At 40.4% G+C, this 20,004-nt stretch overlaps 1 protein-coding gene across 5 annotated transcripts in view; it reads left to right on the top strand.

Annotated features, from left to right (window-relative positions):
- carm1 (coactivator-associated arginine methyltransferase 1) overlaps positions 1-17,437 on the top strand; it is an 82,462-nt gene extending 65,025 nt beyond the window's left edge. For 3 of the 5 annotated variants that reach the window (XM_072248383.1, XM_072248385.1, XM_072248387.1), the window contains 3 exons: positions 628-705; positions 7,811-7,879; positions 12,415-17,437. In XM_072248383.1, coding sequence (XP_072104484.1) covers positions 628-705; positions 7,811-7,879; positions 12,415-12,557 — 290 coding nt within the window. In that variant the 3' untranslated portion in view covers positions 12,558-17,437. The remainder of the gene's footprint in view (positions 1-627; positions 706-7,810; positions 7,880-12,414) is intronic. The other 2 variants (XM_072248384.1, XM_072248386.1) reach the window with 1 other exon arrangement.
- The last annotated feature ends 2,567 nt before the right edge of the window (positions 17,438-20,004 follow it).

Here is a 20,004-nt window from a genome sequence, read left to right on the forward strand (position 1 = left end):
GCCCACAAACTGTCATCCAATAATAATTGTCCCAGTGGTGATTCTCTAGAAACTATTTTATGCCAGTGAATTGTCATTTATATATATTTTTGGCAGACTCTGCAACAGCTTCTTGCCCACTGAGTTGCTGCCACCATCTACGTATCCACATGTATTCTGAATCAGACTACGTATCAGGCAAACTAAGTTCGCCAGAGTTTACTTATCAATCCAGGCATTTATCTTTTCTAACAACAAAATAACTGCTTTCAGTCTTTATGTGAACAATTGCTCCTCCCTTTCCCACTCAAATCCAATTTCTGTCCTATTTTCTATACCTAATTGGTATCCGAAGTCAGGCTATTTTTACCGACTGTGTGCTTCCAGTGGAGGGAAAAATTGCTGCCAACAGCTTGATAATTGCTGTTTTACTTTACATGCATAAAATGTTAACACCTTATGTTCAGCATTTTCAACCATGAATTTCAATGTATAATACATCCTTCTCGCTGGAATTTACAGTAAATGTTAATAGTTCCATAGGGAGCATGCTGAATGAGTTTGTGGAAATATTTGATACTGGTGTTTTTTAATCTAATAAATTGTTATTGATGGGGAAACGTGACATATCGCTCTTCCTCTTTTAAGGAGTCCCTACGGCGTATGATTTGAGCAATGTTATCGCCAGTGGATCTGCAGTCAGCCACAACAACCTGATTCCATTAGGTAGGTTAAAATAATCATGTTCAGCACCTTTGTAGGAATGTTCAAGGTTGCAAAGAAACATTGATGCCAGCATTTTGTCAAACTCCAAACCACATTAATTTTCACAAGCTTCCTCTGCCATTTTAGCTTTTCAGTGTTACATGGCTCTTGTGATTTAAAGAGTGTGCAATCCCCTGCTGCTGCAGGCATCTTGTTTTCCTGCATATTAATGCAGCCATAGTCTTTGAGACTTGCTTGGTACTGAGCTTCAGCTTGGCACTTTTATTCCCCCTGTTCAGCAACTGGCATCTTGTGGTATGACATGCCTTTGAAATGGCATCCCAACACGTTACAGACTGGAATTCTGTTACCTACCTTCCAGATACAGAATGATGTAATTTGGTTTGGAGTTTCTGTCTCTATCCTAGTTGAGCTAGTGCATATCAACAGGTTTTTTTATTCTAGGAAACTAGAATCAAATGTGTGGTGATGTGGGTTGGGGGGAGAACAGCCCCTCGCAGGGTGATCCATTTTTGCTTCAGTTTCAGTTGAGTTATTGTTCATGGGATGTGCTTTGAATTGGAACTTATGACAAGATAACTTTGTCCAAAGTGTGCAGTGTTGTAAGTAATTCCACCACACTTCCATAGCCAGATTTCTCAGAGCAGAAACGCCATTTCATAGCAATGACCTGCCACTTTGTATGGAAGATAAATCAGCAGATTTCTGATCCCTTCTAAGTGAATGTGGTCCATCTTGATTCTCTCTCTAGCTGTCCCCACCTCACCACAGTAAAACTGCAGCATTGTGCCAGGCACTTCTTTTGGCATCCTCTCAGTGGAGATGGGCTGTAAGTTGGCAGGTTTAGCCAAAAGGAACTGATGCTGAAACCTGGGTGTTGGAAATAAATCATAGCTTCCCATTAAGTAGACTCTTCGCATTAATTCTTGTTGTTCGACACTCAAGTAGTGCTGATCAAGATCCCTACATCATTGCCATATGATGAGCCTATTGTACCCCTCTATCAACTTGTGGACCTAATTTTTTTTTGCATTTTCTCATAATTGGGCTATTTTTCTAACACAGTGAAAGAGGAAAAAGGGTCATAAGTATATTTTTGAGGATATGTTATGCATTGGGGAGTTTATAGTCATAATTAAAGAATAGCTGTTAAAGGAACTAACCATATTCTTTTGGCATTTGCCTTATTTGAACATTTTTGCATCAGCCCAGCCTTTAAAACCAAATATATTAAAGTGGTGAACGATCCCATTAGTTTGTGTTACAGTGGAAAGGATTTGTGTGCCCACCACTTTAATGCCTGACGAAAGTCTCCCAGTTGTTGAAGGTTACTACATTCTTAAATGGTAAATGTGGTCTAAAGCTTTACAATTGCTAACCTGACCAACCTTTTGGATGTTCACGAATGCAAGACAAAATTCTAAAGTTTGAATTTGGTGTAACGTGAGCCTCAACATTTTGCAGCTTCTATTTAACATTATTGTCTTGCACTTCACTGAAATATTTAAGGAAAGTGGGAGAGGCGAGCTCTTTTTGAGATGTAGGTATCTAACTTGGTCCTGCTGATTGGAAGCATAGTTTGTGTCTTGTCACCTGACTATTGGATGGGTCTAGATTTAGGTGGACATAACTGTGCCTCTCATTGCTCAAGGAAGCAACAGGGCTTTATCCAGTTAGCTCTATGATTAGAAAAGTTTAGAAAGCCGAACGTTTCTGAAGTAAAGGTAGGCTTTAACATACGTCCAATTTTAGCATTTGTATCATAATTACTAGTATGGAATGAGCACAGTATAAATCTAGAATATCATCCTCCTTTTGACCCAACCATTTTAAGCTCCAAATCAGCCAGTGAATTTACTTCTCCTGACCAACATACTCTTCTGTTCCTTTCTCCTTGTGTTTTCTTTTGAATCTGGTTATAATTTTTACCTCAACCACACCATGTGCAGTGCCTTGATAAAGTATTCAGCCCCCAACCCTTTGTTCTCATTGGAGTATTACAACCAGTGATTTTGATCAAGTTAACTGAGATTTTTTATTTCTGAATCACATGCTCCTTTTGTCACAGTTGAGCCTAAAAAAAAACAGGGAAAATTTGTAAAGCATGATAAACTAGAAATCAAAACCTGAAATGTCAGCAGTTCAAAAGTATTCCTCTCCCTTTGCTCAATACTTAATTGAACCATCTCTTGCAGCTATCACAGCCAGCAGTCTTTCTATTAGCTTTACACAATGAAATAGAGCAAAATTGTCAAGATGTGTCAGGTTAGTTGGGGAGCAGGGGTAGATAGCTGTCCTGAAGTCTTGCCCGAGATGTTTAATTGGGTTAAGGTCAGGTTTCTGACTGGGCCACTCCAGGGCAACAATTTTCTTCATTTGAAGTCACTCCATGGTTGGCTTTGGCTGTGTGCTTTGAGTCGTTGTCGTGCTGAAAGACTGACTTTCTCCCCAGTTTAAGCTTTCTGGAAGAGCCTAGCAGGTTTTTATCCAGGATCTGTCTGTATTTAGCAGAATTCATCTTTCCATCAATCCTAGCCTGAATTTCATTCCCCACTGCTGAATAGCATCCCCATATCAGAATGCCTCCTCCACCATACTTTACAGTGGGGATGGTGTTAACTGCCTGATGTGCAGTATTAGATTTGCATCAATGTACCACTTAGCGTTGAGGTCAGAAAGTTCCACTTTATTCTCATCCAACGACTAGACCTTCTTCCATGTCCTTACAGTATCTTCTAAGTGATGCTTTGCAAAGTCTTTACAGGTAAAGATATACTTTTTTTTTTAGCCAGTCTTCCATAAATTTTTTTTGTGCAAGGGCTTAGAGATTTTGGAGCCATGAACTTCATCTCCAGTTGCAGCCACTGACTTCTGCAGCTCACTCAAAGTCACTGTTGGAGTCACAGTAGCCTCTCTTTCCAGCACTGTTCTCTCCAGCGACTAGGTTTAGAGGGGCAGTCTCACCTAGACAGTGTTACTGTAGTTTCATAATTTTCATGATGGACTGCACTAAGTTCCAAGGTATGTTCAGTACCTCTGCGATGGTCTTCCCCAGATTTGTGCTTCTCTATTATCATTTCCCTGACTTGCCTTGAACACTCTTTTGGGTTTATTTTGGATTGGTTTATGAAAATCCACCACGCTGTTGGACCTTACAGAAAGAGGGGGTATTTATTCTTATGAATTCATTGAAAACAGGTGATCGTCCAATTTTCTTTATCAACAAATTGGGTGAGTTGGTAAGGTAATATATTGCACCTGAGGAAAGTTAGTGTAGTAATTACAATACTTTTTCAACCTCACAATTTTGGTTTTTAATTTTTAATAAATTGTTGACAGGTTTTGGAATCTTTCTTTTGATTTGTGCACAATAATTTGTAAATTAGCTCAAGAAATCCTACTTCAATATATTTTACATTTAGAAAATAGGACAGTAAAACATGAAAATGGTTGTGAGGGCTGAATACTTTTTCAAGGCATTGTATGTTCCACATCTCACTTGGTGATTGTAAAGGTTTCTACTGAATTACTACACTTGGTACATAATCCCTTGTCCCTATCAACTAGGGGAATTATATTTTGCTTCACTTTATCCTTTTGAACTCTTCTTAATATTGAACGCCTCCAGGTCACTTGGAAAAAGAACTTCTGCTCTTTCTAGATACATTTGGGCTCTGTCATTTCTGGTGTTATCTTGCAAATCCATAACTGATTTTGGATCTTGTGATTCTCAACTATCTATATCCTACTGTGTTGTTTAGCTGGTCACCATTTACTTGGGCACTTTTTAATCCAAAATTCAGCAATGGCTTATTTGCACTTAAGTTGTTTTATTGTGATTTATGGTGTAATCTGCTATGGTTCCTCCCTATTTACTGTAGTCTTGGGGTTTGGATTCTGTGCCATGATCTCTACTGCACTTTCTAAGTGCTTTTCAGTGGAATCTGCTCCTAATTTGGAAGATGGCCACTATAGCCCAACACTACTGAGATGTCCATGTGCCAGAACTCAATCTAGTGACTCCATTTTGAACAGATGCCCACTACAGCCGCCAGAGTTTGAAAGATGATTAGCATCTTTGTGGAAGTGTGCCAACTTTATCGGTTTTCTAAATTTTTTATAATGTTTCCAGACATCAAGATAAATTTGCTCAAACATGGTTTCACAGAAACAGAAAGAGGCAAGGAAGACTGTAAATAAATTCTCTAAACAACTAACTCCCTTTTAGTGTCCAACTAATCACAATTCTCCCTAAGCTTTGTATAATCAAAAAAGATTGTGTAATGTTTAGCTTTCTAGGTACTAATCTTCCATGGGTGAATGAGTCTGATGGGTGGTAAGTGTGTGTGAGAGAGTTTGGAATTTGAATTAACATTGTTGCCTCAATGTAAAAGTAGTAAAGAGGGGTAGCTTGCATAGTGGTTCAGTGACTGGACTAGCAGCCTGAATCCTGGACAGGAACAATAATTCAAATCCAACTCTGGCAGCTGGGAATTAAAGTAAATAAAGTAAATAAAACATAAAGAGTTGCTGGAAATCCAGAACAACACACACAAAATGTGGAGGGGAATCTCAGTAGGTCAGGCAGCATCTATGGAAGGAAATAAAGTCGACATTTTTCAAAAGCTTAGTGTCAATAATGATTAGTACAAACAAGATGGTTCTAAGCTCATATCAGGTTCCTCAGAGAAGGAGAGCTGCCACTTTTAATTCCAGTATGCTTGACTCTTAACTGCCACCTCAGTTTGGGTACAGTTGAGATGCACACAGATGAATATTGACATTGCCAATGTTGTCCACATCTCTGAGACAAATAAATAATAGAATTTTTTAAATCAGACCATTAGTTTCATGTGGTACAAATCATATAGTATAATATCGTGATTTTCTTAGTTGCAGTAGATTTATTGAATCCTATCTTGTTCCAGGAAGAACTGCCTGCAACCATTTAAATACTCCAAAGCAGATAATGTATCTCAATATCTAAAGCAAAAGACTTTAAAGCTTCTACACAATATTCCAATTGAAAGTGGAAAGGTTTCTTGTTGGAATAGAATGTTTAATTTAGGGCATTGAAAGCTGAACAGACAGTTAGATGCTGTGATTCATACACAGGGTTTATAGGGATGTGAGAGTTGGACTGGTTTAATGAATCGTAACTAGGTCTGTTTTCACAGACCTATTCCATGTAAGTGCAGTTTGTTTATATTAGTGGGGAAGATCATAATTTACTACATGAAGTAAATGGCCAGTTACGATGCTCGTTATGATTTTTATTTTATCTATTTCTTGGGTTTGGGTGTTTTTGATGGTTATGGGCTATCCTAACATGCCTGATCTTTCAAAAAAAAAACAACGAAATCCGAATCTGGCATCTTGACCCTTCCTACATCTCCTGACTTTGGTGAAATATTGAACTGCATGATTTCTGCAATGAGCAGCGTACTTTATTTTTACTTTTAATATGTTATTTCCAATATAATTAGCATAGAATCAATTCTCGACTATGGACAATTCTAATCTCCTTTAGGAAGAATTAAGGATAGATTATAAGTGGCATTGTTACTGGCAACTTCTATAACCAGTGAACAATGAATAATTTAAGAAACACTACAGCACAATTATTCTTCAATTCACCTTTTTATCCTCTTGCACATGTTAAATGGTATGTCCTTTTCAAAATTCAAAACCTCAATGAAGGTGATGATTTATCTTCCCACATCTGATTGTTTGAATTTGTGCATGCATGGAAATTACCATGAATTATTTCTTTTAAGCCTTGAAGTTGGATCAATACCTCTCCTTCAGAAAGTGACAATGCTATCAGCTCAGCTTGAATTTAGCATTGGTGTAATTTTTTTTTTTAGATATTCAATTGGATTTTTTTTTTGTTTTTGTTTTTGTTTTCCCCCTCCAGAGTAGCTCAGGTTTCTAGTGACAGCATTATTACCTGTGATGTCTGTGCACACAGTAATATTAGTGTCTCTAGCCTTTAGTAAACAAACATTCTTGCAAGGGGATTGCTGAAGCCTCTTTAGAGAGGTGCAACATTTTTCTTTTGATTCCATTGGGATGACAATCTGCTAAACTAAAGATTACTTTTTTTGTCATATAAGTTTATGTAAACTTTTCTCTTTCCTTTAACGCAATCTCCTCATTCCCCAAAACCCCTGACCCTGCCTGTTTTCTGGATCATCAACGAAACTGGGTTACAGTTCTAGTCTTGGGTGATTTCTGTCAAAAACTGGCTGTTTATTTCCAATCATCTTCAAATAAGTCAGTAGACGAGCTCTATTTGGGTCAAGCTATATCAGATAAAATGTTTATGTAAGAAAAAATGACATAACTATTTGATTGCATATGGGTAAGTAGTACAAATTCTAAGTGTTATGTTAGTTGTGATTCCAGTAGGGACAATACAGTTGTCCTTTAGCATCTTTGAGATTGGGAAGGCAACATCAAAGTTGTTCTTTCCTAGGTGTTGCCCAGTGATCCACTGAAGAGTGTGTCAGTTTGGTGGCACTGGGATAAAACTTGCTCATGATCTTCTCCTTTATCAAATCGGCTGATATTTAATCCCTCGGCCTGCATGAAGAAACATCACTTGGATACGTTTCTGACAAGTCCTTAGCCTGTGTTAAATTCTGCCCCAGAATGAACTGGCATTAGTGAGATGAGAGGTGAAACCTCCCCATACTAATTTAGACATGACAGTGAAGTTGTGATTCTTTGCACTTCATCTGATGTGCAAGAGTTCAAAATGCATCCACAAGTGCAATTCTAGAAAGTTGCAATAAAATGAAATAACGATCCAGATGCAGATTAATTGATGTGCCTTCTCATTCTGTCTGTCAACTCCAGGGCATTTTATTCCTCTTTGAAAAAACCTGGTTGAAGCATTCCTTTTATTGATGAGCTACGCATGATGTCAGCAATCTGTTTTCGTCCGGCTGCTGTGGGCATTTTGGGTGAACACAGCACTAGCACCATACATTATTGAACTTAGTGATGCATTATTGAGGAATGAGCTTTATGCTTTTATATAGTGCTTTTCCCTCCCTTTGTCTTATTTTACTGGAAGGTTTCTCTCCTCCTCTCTTCACAGCCAACACTGGGATAGTGAATCACACTCACTCAAGACTGGGATCCATTATGAGCACAGGATTTATACAGGGTAAAGACATGGCCCTGAACCCCTCTGAGGCTTGACCGGTCGAATGAAACTTGCCAATGGAAACACAACTGCTTGGCTCCAGGCACCCATAGCAACCTGTAGCCAATCCAGTTCCTTCTGGAATTGGCAGTCTGTACCTATGAGCCTGATATGCAATAAAGTGTTGGCTGGTCTGCTTGGAAAGGTCCACTGTGCACGGGGAAAGAACTGAACTTTCAGTTGTTAAAAGGTTAAATGCACAGTACAAACCTGTCACATTTAATGTACTTCAATTTTTAGTGTCCACGTTAATCCCTGCCACACAGCAACTGTTTTTAAAAAAGAATTACTTTTGCATGCCGACACCCTCACCTTCCCATTGCTACAAATTGAGGTGCTAGACCTCTTATAGTTCATCCTTTGAATTAATCATTTTAAAGATGAAGGTTACAGTCAAAAATGCGTGTGCAGCTGTACACTGCTTGGGAGGGAGGGCTCCAGGCTAGTGTTCATGTTGACGTAACCTTTTGAACAGAGGCTAAGTGCACCAAGGCTGTGGTCATGCATTCTGCCTCGCTACATAGTTTGATCCTGAGGCTTGTTGTGGCAGCTCACTCTGTCTTTTAGTCCGTTCCGCTACTCAATAAGGCACAAGTTTAAAAATTGTGAATCTGCCACTTTGGGGCCCTGTTCATCCCTATACATTCCTCCTTTTTTTTTTAAAAGAAAATAATTATCTGCCTTCTGATGGAGCCCTGTACATTTCTCCTGGTCAGACCACATTCCCCAGGTCTTTGTCAATAATACTGATTGAAACCTGGGTATTTATTCTGATTGCTTGATGGTCATGTTATTCCTTTTTAATACTTTAGTGACCTTTAACATGTAAGTTTATCATAATCCACAAGTATTACAAATTCACAGGAGTCCTATCAGCCACTGGAAAGGGGTGAGATGAGTTGTTTTTTCTGGTGTTTATTCTTCAAGCCAGATGGTAGTTCAGCTTTCTCTTTGGAGCGGCTGATAGTTCCATTGTGTAATTCCAGCATTTCACTTTGTCTTTCTCTCTGAAATTTGAGTTGATCTCCCTGTGCAAGTCGAATCAATCCGGTTTTTTTTTTGTATCATTTTTTCCTTATTTATTTCCTCACCCTCCCCTCAATCGTCCCTCCCTTCCTTCTCTACCTCGTCCCTCCCTTCCTTCTCTACCTCGTCCCTCCCTTCCTTCTCTACCTCGTCCCTCCCTCCCTTCTCTACCTCGTCCCTCCCTCCCTTCGCCACCTCGTCCCTCCCTCCCTCCGCCACCTCGTCCCTCCCTCCCTCCGCCACCTCGTCCCTCCCTCCCTCCGCCACCTCGTCCCTCCCTCCCTCCGCCACCTCGTCCCTCCCTCCCTCCGCCACCTCGTCCCTCCCTCCCTCCGCCACCTCGTCCCTCCCTCCCTCCGCCACCTCGTCCCTCCCTCCCTCCGCCACCTCGTCCCTCCCTCCCTCTCCGTCCCCCCCCCCACATTTGTCCTCCTTCCCTCCCTTCCCCGTCTGTCCCCTCAACCCATCCACCCCTCTCTTCCCCACCCCATCCCCCAAGTCCGTCCCTCCCTTCCCCACCCCATCCCCCAAGTCCGTCCCTCCCTTCCCCACCACCTACCCCCCCCTATATGCAGACCAGCTCTCCAGCGTACAGCTATGGTTCCAGTCCTCATGGGGAATCCTCAAATGTGTAAATGTTGTACTATATGCCATATTATCTGAATTGGTTGATCCTTTTTAATAATGAACCCACTTAATTGTTCTGATAAATGTCGGTTAACTTTTCCTTTTAAATGTATGTCAGTGACCTGGAAATGCCTGAAAAGTCTGTACAGTTGCTTTAATAATTTTTTAAAACTCTATTGGTACAATATTGGATTTCCCAATGAGGAAAAGAGTGACCTTGAGTTGGAACCTTGGCTGTAAGGTTGGCTGTTTATGACTTTGATGGGATTGTTTTGTTCTCCACTTGGCTCATCATTTTCCAGGCTCCCTTCCCTTTAGGATTTCCATTGGCAGCAGGCTGCTACAAGTGCCTGGAGCCGGATTTCTGTCAGTAAGGTTCATAGCATGCTGGTAATTATGAAGTGTTGATTAAAGGCCCTGTGTCTTCCCATAGATCATGACTGGGGTATGTGTCGCTATTGTAAAAGCTTGTGCTTCCAATAGCGACAGAATGGGTGTGTCCAAAATTTATAATCATCCAAGCAGTAGTCTATTATGGCTACTAATTTTAATATTTATAAACAAGATGACAAGGGTCTTTAATGCACAAATCTTTGTTTTTGGTTTAGAGAATTCATCTTAATGTGGGGTTGGGAGGGGGAGGAGAAAGGGTTTTAGACAAAAGACAATTGTGTAGCATTGCTTGCCATTTTTGTATTTGGGCAGAGGAGTAGGAGAAGAGTCTATTACATGCAAAACAACTTGGAACATCAGAAGTTTTCCATCAGAGGAACTAGCTGAGCAATAAGATTGACTTAAAACTTTCAAGTAATGTGATATCCTGCTTTCCTCTTCCTCTTCCCCTTCCCAATATTAAGGATGAGTTAGTGTTCTCTTCCCACCCCAAACTGCACCAGATACACCAGGAGTGGATTGACAGAGCCTGTAACCGCTCTGTAGTCTGTAGGATGATTGTAAAGCACAAGACTGTGACTTTAACTGGCTACAAGGGCCTGCATTTGGGTGAATCACTACACACATGTACCTAGAGTTTCTGAAACAGCATTGATTCTGAACTCAAAAATTGCATTGCCCTGAATTGTCTGGCAAAATTATTCACTTATTTGAAGCACATTACCGTGTGTTCATGCATCTTAACGGAAAGTAGATGTAGAAGCAAAATGTGGGGCCTCATCACCTGTTAGTGCTTGAGTGGCTGGTGTAGCAATCCTCCACCATCATCAGAATATAGATTAAAGTTTAGATTTTAATATGCTGTTAACAGATATGCCAACTTTCCCCTCACCTCAACGTAACCTATGGTGATTCTTCCAGGGAAGTGAAGGTTAGATCAGGTCTTTAAAGATGAGCTTTGTCATAGGTCATTGAAACATAATGAAATTGGCACTCTTTTAAGCCCCATGTTCTTGGTTTATTCTTTTATCTTCAAAATATTTTGGAATGGCAAAGCTTGGCCCAAACTGTATTTGGCATATCTGTTTGGGTTAAAATGGATTAATTTAACACAGCTGGAAGAGGATCATTCTATCAGCTTGGTCATTGAAATCACATATTGTGTTAATCCTTTGAGTACCACTGCCAACAGGACTTGATTTCCCAGCTAAATTAAATTGTGAAATGAATTGTGTATTCATTAACATGTGTCCCAGAATACATTTCGTTTTATTTCTTAGAGGGATTCTTGGGAGAAAGGAGTAGCAAGATATGACTGATTTTCCGTTTCTTTGGCTTATGCACTCTTCCCATAGAGTGAATGCACAAGAATTGAGTTGAGTCCTAGGAAGTGTTGCTTTCGTATCTAAAGTTTATTATCTGATTAGTAAGTTTCCAAACCCTGTACTAAAATTACAGTGAGCTCTCCTCAGACAAAATCAACACCTCAAAGTTTGAAAGTTATTTTATTAACTTATATGGACATTCCCACTGTGTCTGATTGGGTAGCTTCAACTTTTTTATTTGACCAGTTATAACCTTTATAAGGTTTTCTACATGCTGCTGCTTCCTGTAACTAACTTGCTAAGACACTTTTTTTATTGCACGTAGTATATTTCAGTCATAAGTTATGATTTTTGTTTAAAATTAAAGAGGCTTGGCTATTATGGTGGCTGTGAGGAGGATGGGGGTGGAAATTGTAACTACTATGAACTATGGGATTGCATACATGGCATAATTAAGAATGAAGTAAGTGCTAATAAATGCTGTCTTCACAGTTTCCCATAATTAACCAACCTGTGGGCACTCCTCAGTCTGCTGAAGGAATTGATCCTTGGCCAGTGACAGCTTGTCAGGACAGATAGAGAAACGAGACTGTTGCCCATTCCTTCTCTCCCCCCCCCCCACCCCCCATCCTCCAGGCTACATTAAATGTAGTTTTACTGATGAGGCGTGCTTAGCATCACTTGTATGGGAGCAAAGTTATATTAGAATGAATGGTAGCTGAATGTGGACAAGATTTAAGTTTGCTTTTTCACTCTCATTACCATCCCTTCTCCTTTCTTCCCTGAACTACAAGAACTCTTGGTCTTCTGTCTGTGACAGTCTTCCAGCCCGGCTCAATCAGGAGTCAAGCGGGGATGCTCTATTTAGTTGGGAATTTGCTTGACCCACTCACAGAATGAGTGACAGACAATCCACACTGGGTTCATTAGCTCAGGAATCCTGCAGCTTTACAACAGAAGGAACCAGTTAGCTACCTGGAGCTACTGTAGAAATGGGTTTTGAAAGTAGGGAAGGTTGTTAGTATTAATAAATTCAGTTACCTGTTTAAAAAATAGTTTGCGATTTTTATCTGGGGAAAAAACTTGTCGTTTATGGCTATTTGTTATTCTGTTCTGTTTTCTTAGGGTCTTCAAGCGGTGGACAGGGTGGAGTTATTGCCAGCAGCAGCCACTATTCAATCAACAGTCAATTCACCATGGGCGGTCCTGCCATCTCCATGGCGTCTCCGATGTCCATGAGCACCAACACAATGCACTATGGCAGCTAAGAGTTCATGACACCACATCTGACCTTTTAGAACTGATACTTTCAAGAGGAATAAAAACCAAATCCAGATTAAGTTCCCTCCACAAAACAAGTCTATGAATTTTCCAAATTCATTGTCAATAGATTTAGCTAAGCCTGAGCTGAGGGAGTGGGTGTGTGAGAGGGGTGGGTTGGGGTTTTTTTTGGTTTTTACCATGGAGATAAAATGCAGATTCTTTGATACCAGACTTGTAAAGTTTTATACACGCAAAAAAGGGAGGGTGAAATGATTGCTGTCTGATCTTGCGATTGGTCTGTAGTCAGTAGATTTCCTCACTAGTTTGTCTTCTAGAAATCCTTGCAGACAAATATTAGCATACCTTCCGCTGCAGATATGACAGTGTGATGGAGCCAGCTGCTGATGGGAGGTTTCCCTTCCCTGATATGCCTCAACCTTGTTCTCCCTCCATCACCCCCAAAATAAATCACTTGGCAATTTCAAATTGACATCGATTATCAGTTGGAAATTTTAGCGATTACAAATAAAGACTTTGGGTATAAACAGATTGCATATTATAAATGTATTTGGTATTTACAAATGGTTTCATTTAATTTTTTTGGTTTGTTTTATGTTTAAGTACCAACAGACTGGTAGCAATGTTTTCCTAGGTCCTTTTGAAGTGTGTTACGAGTGAGAAGCTTTAAGCTTGCTCTGTGAAGGACTGTTTTGCAGATCTGGTGTTAGCTGTAGTAAAGGATGAGGAATTTTTATATATATATAAAAATATTTTTTTAAATATATAAAAATTCTCCAGTCCTTGATACCTGTCTTGTTTGCTTTTGTCTGCCTGCCCTGTTTCTTTTCATTTTGACAATTCTGCAGGATCACCTCAAAAGAAAAGCAGCAATGCAAGTCTTGTCACACCACTGTGCCATGTGGAGCCGCAGATACCTGCGTAGCAGCAAATCTGGTGCTCAACAGTGCCAGGACAGACTATGAAGAAGCCATCTCTTCACTGAATCCAACATGAGTGTGATTCCTATTCTTTGCATGCAGACTTTTATATTGAAGAGTGAATGAGGTCCTGTGCTGTGTCCTTGCCTGGCTCTTTCCAGCTATTTCTCAGTGCTATTTGTATCTTGATTTATTCTTAGGTTGGAACTACATAAATGGTAGGTTGGGTGACCTGTACCAGTGCTAGTGCTATTGGTGCCATATAGGCCTTGAAACGGGTCTGGCAGCTCTTGCAGAAATTTGTGTGGGTATATACATTAGAATTTGTTTCCCTACACCTGTGAAGAGATGCTGCTAATTTGGGTTTTAAGTATTCTCTAGCAGTGGGATACCACAGTTAGGGTACAGGATTTTGTACTCCACACTCCAGATAAATTAATTTTACTTGCACAAACTCTGATAAGTAACTTCCAAATCTTTAGATTGACGGGAATGAAACTTCACTTTTCTATCAGACGTAGATGAAATGACGCTGCTTTAATGCATTTTCTGATTACTTGCAGCAATATCCATATTTCTATTGAAATAGTTGTACAATTGCTGGCAGCAATCTCTGATAGAAAGAATTTATTTAAATTCTGTAGACTGTGTAAATTCTCTAGATGTCTTGTCATACAAGGCATTTTGTATGCATAGAGGAGACTATTTAAACCGACCTGGCTCCTTTCCAAAATCTTGTGCCCTGGCTCAGTTTGGCTGCCTTCGTTTTTCATGTCTCCATTTAATGCAGTTATGCAAAGTACATCAGCAGCACAAACCTTGGAACGATTGGGATGGATAGGAAGAAGTACTTGTATCCCTGTGCAAGTCAGCAACGTTGCTGTATACATTGGTTTTCTATTTGATATATAGTGACGTGAAATGTTGAGGATCAGGGTAGAATTGGTATGAACGGGTCAGTTACACCTTAGTGATGTGTGTGTGTATGTTAGAGAAACTTAACCTCTGCAATAAAATCTCGTCACCTATTTTGCATGATGCAAGAATTGAAGTGAACTGGTAGGTGCTCCTTCACCTGCATTTCTGGTATGAATCTGATAGATGTTTAACCAAGAGCCCTTCACAAATGCATCACAAAGTGAATTCATTTGTATCTCATGGCAATTTCAGGCCTGTTTATAGCAGGCATCTGCAGCTCGTGAAAGAAGCTTTTTGAGATTCCAGCTTCACTCTTCAGGTGACCTGATTGTTTACAAGGGTGAATGATTAAATGTTACTTGGGTAAAGTAACTTGTAAACTGTGTTGGTAGATCAGTTTATATTCAACACGTAATTGGACATGCACAGAAATCTTGTTAATGGGGCCCCAGGTAACCACCAAATGTGCATCTAATGCTTGAAAATTCTGGGCTTCTTGCACTGTTACAATAATCTTTGGGGAATTTGGGCATTTGGGGAGAACTTAGTAGTAGAACCAAGTTCCCTGTATTGTACAATAACCCCAGATTATTGTACGTTCTTCAACTACTTCAGTTTTTGGAATAGAGTGTTAACTATTTGGAATCTGGAGAGACCTGGGTCTCTTGTTTTCATCTAGCTGTGCATTCCCACAAATTCCCATTTGATTCTGAGACTGGCATGGAGTAATTTATTTTGAAGGTTGTCACGGAAGGTCATTTGAACTGGTGATGAACCCCTCTCTGTAACCATCTCCCTCCTGTCCTTTTAATCACAACAAGCTTGGCACAATTACTTCTGGAAATGGTCGCCAAACATAAGTAGATAAAAGTAGTTTTTGCTGAGTCCCTGTTATGTTAAATCAAAGCAGCATAAAAATGGTGTTGGTCCATTTTCCTATTCCCTCTTGCGTGGACGTCAACTCTCTCTGATTTTTCTGCACGTACCTATGATAGGGACAACTTTCAATCACCAGTTTACCACCAGAGAGTCTTTGACAGGAAACTAAAACACCTGAGGGGGAACCCATTTGGTCACAGAAAGAGCAATCTGAGTTAAAGATCAAACCTGGTTCCCCAGAGCTGAGCCAGCAGCACCACTACCTACTGTCTCAATTTAAATTACAATCAGACGTGTTAATTTGCTGCTGTAATATTAGCTGTTTGCCCAACACTGCTCACTTTAGTTTCAGCCCCATCTAACCTGCCTTCTCTGCCATCGCTAACTCTTACTTACACCAGTCTAGTTTTCCCTTTGGTTGTGGGGGCGAGGGGAGGAATGGTGGAGAAGTAGTTTATAATTTGGTATTATCTGAAAATACCATTTATTGTGTACACTTGCATGTAAGACTTCTTACCCACTTCTCCCATGCTTTTCAGTCCAGACAGAATCTGAGCCATGTGACTTTTCTGTCATGCCCTAAGACATCACCTACTGATGAGGATTTTAGTTTTTAATACAGAATGTTCGCATTCCTGATGTCACTCCACACAGTTACTGAATCATGTGAGGGAAAAAATGGCATTTGGCGAATGAATCTTCAAGTACCATCCAGTGAAATCATTGAGTATCATTGTCTTGCTGCTTGTGCACGTTGGCACATCTCCAGCCCAAAGTGGCCAGAATTGTAGTTTTGAACACGAGTATAGGACTGTATGTGCCTATGAATCTGACGGGGAACCAGTGGCTCTAGTTTTTATGGTGTGTGATGTTTAAGTTGCCACCACATTTCGCCATGAAATTATTTGCAGCTTTATCCTGGGATTTTGCTTTTGGTTAAATCCCCCATTTGACCTTGTGGCCTAGGATGATTGTGTACAGGTAGATGGCTTTAGAATACACAATGCTGAATATTTCTACTCCACCACAAACCTTTATTTGTCCATCATGTTTGCTTGGCTTAAACATCAAACAGTATTGCAGTGTTGCTTGTGATGGGCTAAGTGTATTTACTTGGCTGTGTTTTCAGCTTTTAATGCTGCCACCAAGAGGGAGAAAGTAAGTTTCTGTTCAGACGTACCTGGAAGGTATATTGGCACATAACATGGATTCAGAAAGCTGTCCAATGCTTGTGATTGGAGCCCTTCATTTGTTGTGAAACCCCTGGGCTCTGTGGGCACAAATGAGTTGACTGTGCGCAGCTGAAAGAACACTTGCCGGGTGTTACCAGGTTTATTGGAGTGACCGATATTTGCTGAATATTGGTGCAACGTGTGCAGCCGGCATTTTACAAAGTGTGCGCACTCTTGCACCAGTATTCCTATGTCAGTGTGATCCCTAATTGAGTATTATAGAGCAGGCAATGACTTCAACTTTAGCCTCATTCTCCTCAATTAGGCAGCTTTTGTAGAATATTTCTACAGTAAAAAGGATTAAAAATAATAGAATGGGTAAGGTTTAATGTGATAAATTATCACGAGTGGCTGACAGCAAGGATAATTGATCCACGATTAGATGGGCAGGCAGCAGAGTGTAACTGGTGAAACTGGAATGGAACAGTTCAGAGTTACTAATGAGGATCCCATTTGAAAGTTTGGGATTATTCTCGTGTAAGTGGTCTTTTTTATTTTTAGTAGTCTTTGTACTGGGGTTGCAGGTACATGAAGTGTGAACAAATATCTTGTGGGTCGTCACTCATCTGATGAACAGAGAAGTGAGAATGACCTTGTAAATGTTTTCCCTGCATGACTGGTACAAAACATCAGGATGAATGTTTCTCCATCTGTTCTTAAAATCTCTTACTTTACAAATGAGGGTCAATGTTGACCCTGAACTATATTCTAGTTAACCCATTTACAGCTATCCTGATCCAACCCTTGCTAGAGGATTTTACCATTTTGTAGTTTAGTGTCTTAGCGTAATCTAGAAATGTTTATGTAGAATGGATAGATCTTTGTTCATCTGTGTTGTGTGTAGATTTTATTACAGCGACATGAGATTGATAGACTGTCAGAAAATCATAATCCTGTAATACATGAATTATCAAATAAAACACTAATATTACATACGTTGTTAGTGACCTTTATTTGGTTTGCCTCTCCTGCCAACTCCGGTTAGGAGAGTATTCTTGGATGAGGTGTCTTCAGTTGTTATCGAATTACCAATTTGTTCATGATTTGCTATTTATGAAAGATTAGCTTTATTTGTCACAGGTACATCAACACATTGAAACATGCAGTGAAATGCATCGGCCAACACGGTCAGAGAACGTGCTGGGGGCAGCCCATAAGTGTTACCAACACCAACATAGCATGCCCACAACTTGCACCATAACCCATTCGTCATTAAATACTGGAGCACCCAGTGGAAACTCATGCAGTCATGGGGAGAATGTTCAAAGACAGCATTGGGAATTGAAGCTAATTGGTGATGCTGTAAAGCATTACACTGCTATCCACACAAAATGTCAAGACCCTTGGCTAAAAATGTGGACTGTTTATTCATTTCCGTAGATGCTGCCTGACCTGCTGAGTTCCTTCAGTGTGTGTTGCTCAGGATTTCCAGCATCTGTAGAATCGCGTCTTTACTATATGCTGCTATCCTCTACGGTGCAAAACATGACAACCTTCATCATGGTGATTTCGAGACAACTATGGAAATGGCATTTAAAATGTGCTCTGGTTCTTTTGGTTAGATCTTTGAGAAATGGATGATACTGAACTTCGTTGCATGTTCAGTTTATCAGTCACAGTTCAGCAGAGGCAGATGACTCCAGTGGGCACTTGGCAAGTTCCCTATACTTGGGATTTTAATTCATTGACTTGGATGGTAAAACAAGCAGCTGGGAGGCGTGGACCATGAGTGGTTGTGAAGCCTCCTGTCCCCAACCCTTCTCAAACATCCAGTAGCTCTATAGAATCAAATGAGTGTTGCCACCTTTGGGATATGTCCCATGTGGGAGAAATATTATTACCTGGTCCATTGTAATACCTTCATAATTTTCTGATTATACAAATATGTCATTTTGGGCAAAATTTGTGGAGCGAGACTGCAGATGCTGGAATCTGGAGCAACAAAAGGTACTGAGCAGGTCATATGAAGGGTCAGTTGGCTTTTCATGTTGAGATGCTGAATCAGGACAGAGTGGAGGGGGGAGGTGAAAAGGGTTGAGGCTAGAGTTATGTGGATCAAGGTGAGGAGTCATTGATGGGGAGATGCAGGATGGGATAGGGTTGCCAGTCCTATGTTGGAGATGGGTAGCTAGGAACCAGATGTGGAGGAGAAAGAAACGTGGTGACAGGGCTGCGGAGGTGTCTGGAAAGAGGATCGAGAGGACTTCAGTATGGATTGTAGTCAACTAAGTGTCAAGATTGTTTAATGTCATTTCCTGTATACGAGTGTAAGAACAAAATAATTGTTACTCTGGATCTGATGCAGCACAAAAAAGATGGAGCTCAATAATAAATATAAATACATAAAATAGCTTGTACATTGCATGTCAATAAAGTGATGCTAGGTTGTTCATAAGGTTTCTGCTGGGTGGTGGTGATGATCGCCCTTGCTGCTTGGAGAAAATAATTGAGTCTGGTGATCCTGGTGTGGATGCTCTGTAGCTGCCAATGAAAGTTGGACAACAGTCCATGAGCAGAGTGGGTGGGATTCTTCATGATGTTACTGGTCCTTTTCTATCATTTCCTTGATGAGGTGGGGGGGGGGCAGGTGCTAGTGATGAGTTGGGCAGTCTTGACTACCCGTTGTAGAATCTTCCTGCCCACTGCAGTGCAGTTTCCATATCATGCAGTGATGCAGATTGTTCAGATACTCTGTACTAGAATGACGTGAGTATGGATTTGCAAAGTCTAGCTTCCTCAGGAAGTAGAGGTGTTGGTAAACTTGAATGTGTAGAATGTGTTCTGGGACTGCGAGAGGATTTGTGTGATGAGCACCCCTGAGTGTTTGAAACTGCTTCCCGAAGTAAAGGGGATGTGTGTTCTGAAGTTGATAACTATAGGAGTTAATGGTAAGGCACTGAGAAGTGCAGTGGAACAGAGGGATCTGGGAATACAGATACAAAATTCCCTAAAAGTGGCGTCACAGGTAGATACAGTTGTAAAGAGAGCTTTTGGTACATTGGCCTTTATTAATCAAAGTATTGAGTATAAGAGCTGGAATGTTATGATGAGGTTGTATAAGGCATTGGTGAGGCTGAATGTGGAGTATTGTGTTCAGTTTTGGTCACCAAATTACAGGAAGGATATTAATAAGGTTGAAAGAGTGCAGAGAAGGTTTACAAGGATGTTGCCGGGACTTGAGAAACTCAGTTACAGAGGAAGGTTGAATAGGTTAGGACTTTATTCCCTGGAGCGTAGAAGAATGAGGGGAGATTTGATAGAGGTATATAAAATTATGATGGGTATAGATAGAGTGAATGCAAGCAGGCTTTTTCCACTGAGGCTAGGGGAGAAAAAAAACAGAGGACATGGGTTAAGGGTGGGGGGGGGGAGTTTAAAGGGAACATTAGGGGGTGCTTCTTCACACAGAGTGGTGGGAGTATGGAATGAGCTGCCAGACGAGGTGGTAAATGCGGATTCTTTTTTAACATTTAAGAGTAAATTGG

This window comes from Mobula birostris, chromosome 32 (assembly GCF_030028105.1).
Source record: "Mobula birostris isolate sMobBir1 chromosome 32, sMobBir1.hap1, whole genome shotgun sequence".
Lineage (NCBI taxonomy): Eukaryota > Metazoa > Chordata > Chondrichthyes > Myliobatiformes > Myliobatidae > Mobula > Mobula birostris.